Genomic DNA, 7,311 nt, shown 5'->3' with positions numbered 1-7,311 from the left:
TGGGGGCTAGAAGATCTTTTTGGTACGACTTTGGACAATTCAGTGCAAATAATGTGGCGATCGAGTATCTTCAAACCAGTGTCATTAATTGGACTGGAGCAACAGTTAGAGCTGAATACATGCAGGTTAGATTGCTTTTCTTCTTGCTGTTAGTTTAATTGTTTCATTTAGCCATTTGAGTACTGCTCATTTCAACCATGAAATGTATTAATTATGTAAAGTTGTAGAGTATTTTTGAATCTTTTGATGCTATTTTGCTTAGTCATGTTGTATGGAATGGATAATATGTTTGCATTTGTACTTAAGTTGTAGTGTTATTTTATCCTAAATGTAGCTTTAGAAAGCATGAGTACTTAGATAATCAGTATGCAACATGTTTATATTATTGTTACAAATTATCAGTAGCATTGCTTGTACACTTTGTATTTCCTTGTTTCATACTTTCTGTATATGCAACATGTTTATATTTCCTTGTTTCATTCTTATATCAGGTAAGGTGTGATGCACATGTTCTTGCGCTTGTTGTTAGAGATGTTGTGTTGTTGTATCACAGTCAATTAGCAGGATCAGATCAGTTGTCAAGTATGTCACTGGATCTCCCTCTAGGTTGACCAAATTCAAAGAATGTGCTGCTCTTGAGAAGATTGATTGTAAGAAGATGGTTTTCTTGGATGTGAAGACCCGATGGAATTCTACATATCTAATGCTTGAAGCTTTCACTCCGTATGAGAAGGACTTTAAGAGGTTAGAAAAAGAAGACAAGAGCTTTCGAGATAAGTATATTTTTAAAGAATCTGAATGTGAAGCTTTACCTAGTCCTGATGATGACACTGTTGTAATTGATGATGAAGCTTATTTTCTTAGTTCTAGTGAATCTGAAAGTGAATGTGATGTAACTAAAAAGAGGAATACGAAGAAAAGGAACAAGCCCCGTCATCATGCTCCATATGCTGCAGACTGGTCATATGTTAGGAGTCTTGTAAAATGTTTAAAAAATTTCTTTGATTCTACTGTTAAATTCTCTGCTTCAACACAGGTTACTACACATAAGTTTTTATGGAAGTTAGCTTTGATTCATGAACATTTGGTTCGTCTTAGAGATATAGGAAACTGAGATGCTCATATTTCTAAGATGGCAGAAGTAATGTTTAAAAAGTACAACTCATATTGGGGGGATTATGAAGACATGAACTCTGTTCTTTTTTTTTCTAAGTTGCTTGATCCTCGAGAGAAAGAGTATGGTTTGAAGTTTGATCTTGAATGTTTGTATGAGCAAGAAGATTTCAGGGTTGGGACTGTTTTGAAAGCTGTGAAACAAGACATGGTTAGACTTTATGAAGAGTACAACACCATGTATTCAAATACTAATGCAGATGAAGGTGACATCATCTTTTGAACTTTAGTTATCTGCTTTTTTTCTACTGTTACATACTTAGATATTATAAATGTTGTTATCATCATCATTTACTAATGTTGATTGTGCATTTGTGCTGATGTCTTAGGTACTGGGTCAACAACTGCTGCAGGTGTGGATGACATGGTAGTTTGTGTACAAGAAGAGAACATTGAGGATATGCTTGAGTCGAGGAAGAAAAGGCGAAGAATGAATGTTCACTCTACTCATCCAAAGTCTGAACTGGAAAGGTATTTGCTTGGTGACTGTGAAGCATCAACAAGGGATTTTGATATTCTGGCATGGTGGCAGGATAATAGTACCAAGTATAAGGTACTATCACTTATGGCGAAGGATATTTTGGAAATACTAGTGTCCTCAGTTGCTTCAGAGTCTGCATTCAGTACCGGGAAGCGCATTCTTACTCCATGGAGAAGCTCGCTATCTGCCAGGACAGTTGAAGCACTTCTCTATACGCAAAGCTGGTTGCAGAAACCTATCTCTCTTGATTTCATATGTGACTATGTACCAGATGACAATGCCAGCATTGAAGAAGGTAATGGAATCTCTTCTCTTCTTATTTGACTTAAAATTTCTATAGTTGAATGAATCCAGCTAGAATTGTTTGTCACTTGAATGAATCCAGTTAGAGTTTCACTTGAATGAATGCAGTCACCTTTTACATATCATGATTGACTTCTTATTTGACTTAAAATTTCTATAGTTGTCATTTCTTTTGCATGTCATGATTTATGGTTAGTGGAGTTGCAAACTTGCAGTCAGTTGCACTCAGTTTCATTATCTATGATTATGTAATTGCTTAGGGTTTGCATATGAATATTAAAGATAAAGTGGTTGATACTTGATTCTTCAAGTTGTGTGGTGTTGGTCCTTTTATGTTACTTTTGTGATCCTTGTCCTTTTTATGTTACTTTCTGTATTCCCTCATTCCCTGTCCTTTTTGAACTTGGAATTTCAAGTTGTGTGGTGTACTAGTTGTAGACACTTGAAGTACATTACCCATGATGTGAAGAATTTTGATCTGACTTTTGAGTTTTTCTCTTTGCAGACATTTTGGGCAAGGATGAGGATTAAGGGGATTGTTGGCTTGAGAATTGGATGGATGGACTGGACTCTGGAGTCTTTTACTTGTCTTCGACTCTTCGTGCTACTTTCTTATGTTAAACTTTAAGACTATTGTGTGTGTGTGTTTGATCTTTAGAGTTTAGACTCCTTGCTTTTGGACTTCATTATGTGTGTGACGGTGTGTTTGATCTTTAGAGTTTAGACTCTTATGGAATGGATCTGTTTAACCTATTAAGTATGGTAAGTTGTTATTTCTTAAGTATGGAATGGAAGTACATTGTACAGGTGCAGGTGCAAAATCTGTCAGAATTTCTGACAGATTAATTTATGGTTAAAACCGAACCGAATACTATTGAGTTCGGTTACGGTTTTAAATGTGCTAACCGCACTATAAACGGTTAGTTGAACAGTTTTACAACTAACCGCACCGAACCGTGTGCAGGCCTAATTGTAACGAGCCCAATGCCGACTGTTCTGACAGTGCCTTAGAAATGAGCTACCTGCAGAATGAGTACTGCCTTCTATAGTTGGTAGGTCTGATTAGTTATTTGGATAAAAAATCATTACAAGGCTATTCTATCAACACTCTTTTAGCAAAAACAAACTGAAATTAAGCTTCTTACATCTCTCCTGAGAACCGAGGATCACAGGCCAGTGTGCCTGTGCCTACAATGAAACCTTCAAAATGTGCACACTGCTGAGCGCTGATTATGATCAAGAGGTTCGGAAGTCTGATAGTATTTTTCTTGAGAACGTAAATTTTTAGGTAGTGATACTAAAAGGCAGTCAAGATAATTTCCCTCTTACATAAGATCAAATTTTACGGAAAAGCTTATAACTGTTATACCAAATCTTAAAGACTTCAGGCACAGAATACTGGTGCAATTGAATACAACAATTACTTTTAGCTAGATGGACTATTCATTTCCAACCAGTGTCAATCTTCGCTCATCTCATCGCTTTGATCATAATCACTGAACTCAACTTCCTCATGCTGTTCATGTTGTTGTTCTTCAGTCTCTGGATCGCTGTCCATGGCATCATCTTCAGATTTGTCTAACTCACTGTCATCAAAATCTTCATAAATAATGGGGGTAATCTTGATTGTCTCATCATCAGCATCATCTGATATCTGTTTAAGAAAAAACCAACAATAGCAAGTGATAAGTCCTAAAATGTAAATAAAAATCGAATTCAAAGTAAAAAACTTTCATCGAACTCACTTCTGTGAAAAGGTAATCCAAACAACTTGATAACTGAAGAGCTGGTCGAAATGTTGAAACTCGAGATTCAATAAGCTGCATATAAGGGTAAAACAAAAATCCTTTCAGTCATAATGTAATTGTCAGTTCGACTGCTAAGAAAGATAGGGGTAACAGAAAGAGAGAGCTTCAAATGATATTTGAGGAAACATGGGATACTCTATACTTGTTATCCTTCAAATACACTACTGAAAATCATTTCATGTAACTTTTGTATTTCCCATCACCCATATGTGCGATTACCAAAAATAAGATCATTCCATCTATACATACACTTTTAGCATATGATGCATTTGCAATTACCGTAATATTGTTATGGTGCAGTATCATAATAATTGATGTCTATGAGTAACCCACTAATATTAAGACGAATGCTTCCTATCACAATATACGGGTACGCAAGCACCGTATCAAGATGCATGTGCTTATGGCTTGCAGTGGAGCAAATAGGAGATGAAAGAAGAAGCTTGGCATACAAATCAAAAGAATTAAATAAAATAGTGAGGGAAGAAAATGACCTGATATAGAGAGTTGAGTGACCTTAGGGAAGATTCTTTTGATGTTATGCTACTTGAATGTTGAAGAAGTAAATTTTTTAGCCAAGGAAGAGCACAAGATAGCACTGCACCCCTGATAAGAAAAATCACATTCAGCCTTGTCGAGGTCTTTACCGGAAAACTTGTATAATAAACTGAACCATGTATATTTTGAACTAACTCTTCCTAAAACCAAGAGTTCAAAACCAATCAGTCAGAATTTAGCTCACAAATTTGACTCTTAAAACTCAATGAAAAGGAGCTTACCTTGACTGTGTAAGCACTAACAAGGCATCCAAGAGTTTAAGAGCATCTGTCAGATGCAATAGGGAGATCGAATTTGCAATAACCTGAAACCAAGTATCATTCCATTAGTAACACTATGATTCAAAACATCAATCTCATTGGGTTGACAATCCCAAAAGTAGGCTACAACAAGTCAACCCAATAATATGGGTTATACATTTATTCTACTTACTCTAAGACCATAGTTAGACCACCTGCAGTCACGAATTAATATGGTCTGCAGTAAGGTTTTGTAGGATGATCTGCTTGCTATGTGAACCATCCAGAAACGGACACACACTCAGCCATTGGATCATTTTCTCATGAACCCCAAGGTTGTAAGCAGTAAACATTGTGTTAAATATATCTCTATCCAGTTATGTTATCAAATAACTAGGCATACCTTTTCATCTTGCGTGTACAAGCAGTCTAACAATAACACACGATCATCAGCATGTAATGCTTGCTTGAGCAACACGTGAACCGAATCTGCACTTGGGACTGTTGTGATTGTAGAAGGCTCCTCGTCTTCAGTGATGCTGCTTTTATTGTCATTAGTCAAGTTTATACTCGCAAGTTTCTCTTCTATTGTCGGTCCTTTATCATCGTCATGACCTAAACAAGTCGAAAACGGGATTAGTCCTGACTCCTGATTGTGCAAAAACTAACATAACCTAACAAATCAGTATCACAAACTAAGAAATATCATACAACTCGAAATATTCTGACTAGTTGACATGGGAAAACCTTGTCAGTGGCTCCACAATTTACTTGCTATAAGAAGTAAAGGAAACCACATAGTCGTGGTGTCAGCTAGCCCTTCGATATCCAATGAGATTAATCGAATTTTTGGAAGAAAAAAAATAACGGCATGTAAAGAACACAGTATTAAGTCCACCTTATTAAGGGTTGGAAAACTGGAATCTAATTTCCATTGATACTCAACTACACATGATTTTAAGCAACAAAGATTACAAACTAATCACAATATTGAGTAATTCAAGATCAATAAACTTATAAAAGTTCAGAAAAATGAATTAAAATGGCCTTACAGGCTTCTTCTGTGTTTGTAGGAGCATCTAAATCAGATGCTGGTCGCTTCTTTTTCTCCTTTTTCTTTTTTCTTGAAGCATCTACCACTACCGCAACTAGTTTCTCTTCTGTTGCCGGTCCTTTCACATCGTCATGACCTAAACAAGTCCAAAACGGGATTAGTCCTGACTCCTGAGTATGTAAAAACTAACACAACCTAACAAATCAGTATCACAACCTAAGAAATATCATACAACTCAAAAGATTCTGACTAGTTGACACGGAAAACCTTGTCAATCGCTCCACAATGTACTTGCTGTCTGAAGTACAGGAAACCACGTTGTCGTGGTGTCAGCTAGCCCTATGATAAAACCAGAGAGTAATTGGTGTTTCTGTCATAATGATCACTGTAACCACTATGAGCTCTCCTCCAAAGAGAAGTCTTTACTATAGCAGATAGCAATTAGGAGCTAGACTATCAGAGGAAATCCGAGAGTAATAGAAGGAAAAAAATAACAGCATATGGTTTTGGAAAACTGGAATCTAATTTCCACTAATAGACAACTACACATGATTTTAAGCACCATAGATTACAATTAATCACAATATTGAGTAACTCAAGATCAATAAACCTATAAAAAAAAGTTCAGAAAAATGTATTAAATTGGCCTTACAGGTTTCTTCTATGCTTGTAGGAGCATCTAAATCAGATGCTGGTCGCATCTTCTTTTTCTCCTTTTTCTTTCTTCTTGTAGCATCTACCACTACTGCGTCTACTTTTTCAGCACCCATTTTCTGCAGAAATCAATTTCAAAAGAACAGGGATACCACTTTCAGTTTCCAATCAACTGAATCTTTGTAAATTGAAGCTATAAAGTTATAAATAATGATATGCTGAGGCTATGAAATTAGGGTTTACAAAAGAAACGGCGATTAAAGAAAGAGCTAACCTGAGATTATGGGACGCAGAGAAGCCAAACCTTGAAGCAGAAGACGAAGAAAAATGGGGAAAAAGACCTAGTTTTATTTCTCTACTAGGGTTTAAGAAGAGTGAATTAGAACAGTACAGACAGCGACAAAAGGCGGAGGAGTTAGAATTAGAATGCGGGGAAAGGATTAGGGGATCCGGGATTGTGTTTGTTATGGACTTGTTTCGGTTATGGGCTGGTTCCCTTAACGGCCCAATTCTTTATTTTTTTCTTCTTTTGTTTTTTATTACATGGAGGGAAGGGGGAGACCCAAAAATAAATAATTTCTCATTGTCAGGCCCACAATTAATTTTGGATATCGTGACACACATTAATATTTCTGCGACACTCATAATTATTCGAAATTATAAAAACTTGTCTGCATGACAGTTTATGCATCTGCATGACGTGTTATGCATACTGTTTTTCAGGGATAACTCGTTATGCATCTTAACTTTTCAGGGGTATAATTGGTAACGCAACTTGGATATAACATATCTAAAAATCCGCGCCTTGGAATTTTACAAATTTTATATCGTTGGAAATCTTTTAAAGAGAGCTAAGCAAGAGTACAAACAACAATATCAAATTTTTGTTTTTCACGAAAAAATCGGAGGTGATCATTGTTTTAGGGAAAATTTTCGAAAACTGACTGCATATTCATTATGAAGCCTCCAAAAAAGATGCATAACGAATTATGCAACCATTTTTCGACTGCATAACAAGTTATGTAGCCATTGTTTTGGTTG

The 7,311-nt window shown here is 36.1% G+C and overlaps 1 protein-coding gene across 1 annotated transcript; it reads right to left on the bottom strand.

The window, feature by feature from the left end:
• Positions 1-3,168: 3,168 nt before the first annotated feature.
• Positions 3,169-6,714, bottom strand: LOC113301980 (WD repeat-containing protein 43-like). Its single transcript, XM_026550806.1, has 8 exons — positions 6,545-6,714; positions 6,269-6,389; positions 5,615-5,752; positions 4,966-5,177; positions 4,545-4,627; positions 4,260-4,371; positions 3,703-3,777; positions 3,169-3,611 (listed from the first exon to the last, which is right to left on the bottom strand). The coding sequence occupies exons 2-8, from the start codon at positions 6,384-6,386 to the stop codon at positions 3,417-3,419; spliced, it is 933 nt and encodes a 310-aa protein (XP_026406591.1). The 5' UTR covers positions 6,387-6,389; positions 6,545-6,714; the 3' UTR covers positions 3,169-3,416.
• Positions 6,715-7,311: the final 597 nt, after the last annotated feature.

The sequence above is a fragment of the Papaver somniferum genome, chromosome 8 (genome assembly GCF_003573695.1).
Source record: "Papaver somniferum cultivar HN1 chromosome 8, ASM357369v1, whole genome shotgun sequence".
Taxonomy (NCBI): domain Eukaryota; kingdom Viridiplantae; phylum Streptophyta; class Magnoliopsida; order Ranunculales; family Papaveraceae; genus Papaver; species Papaver somniferum.
Note: the sequence above shows the minus strand (reverse complement) of the source record. Positions and strands in the feature narration are given on the sequence as shown.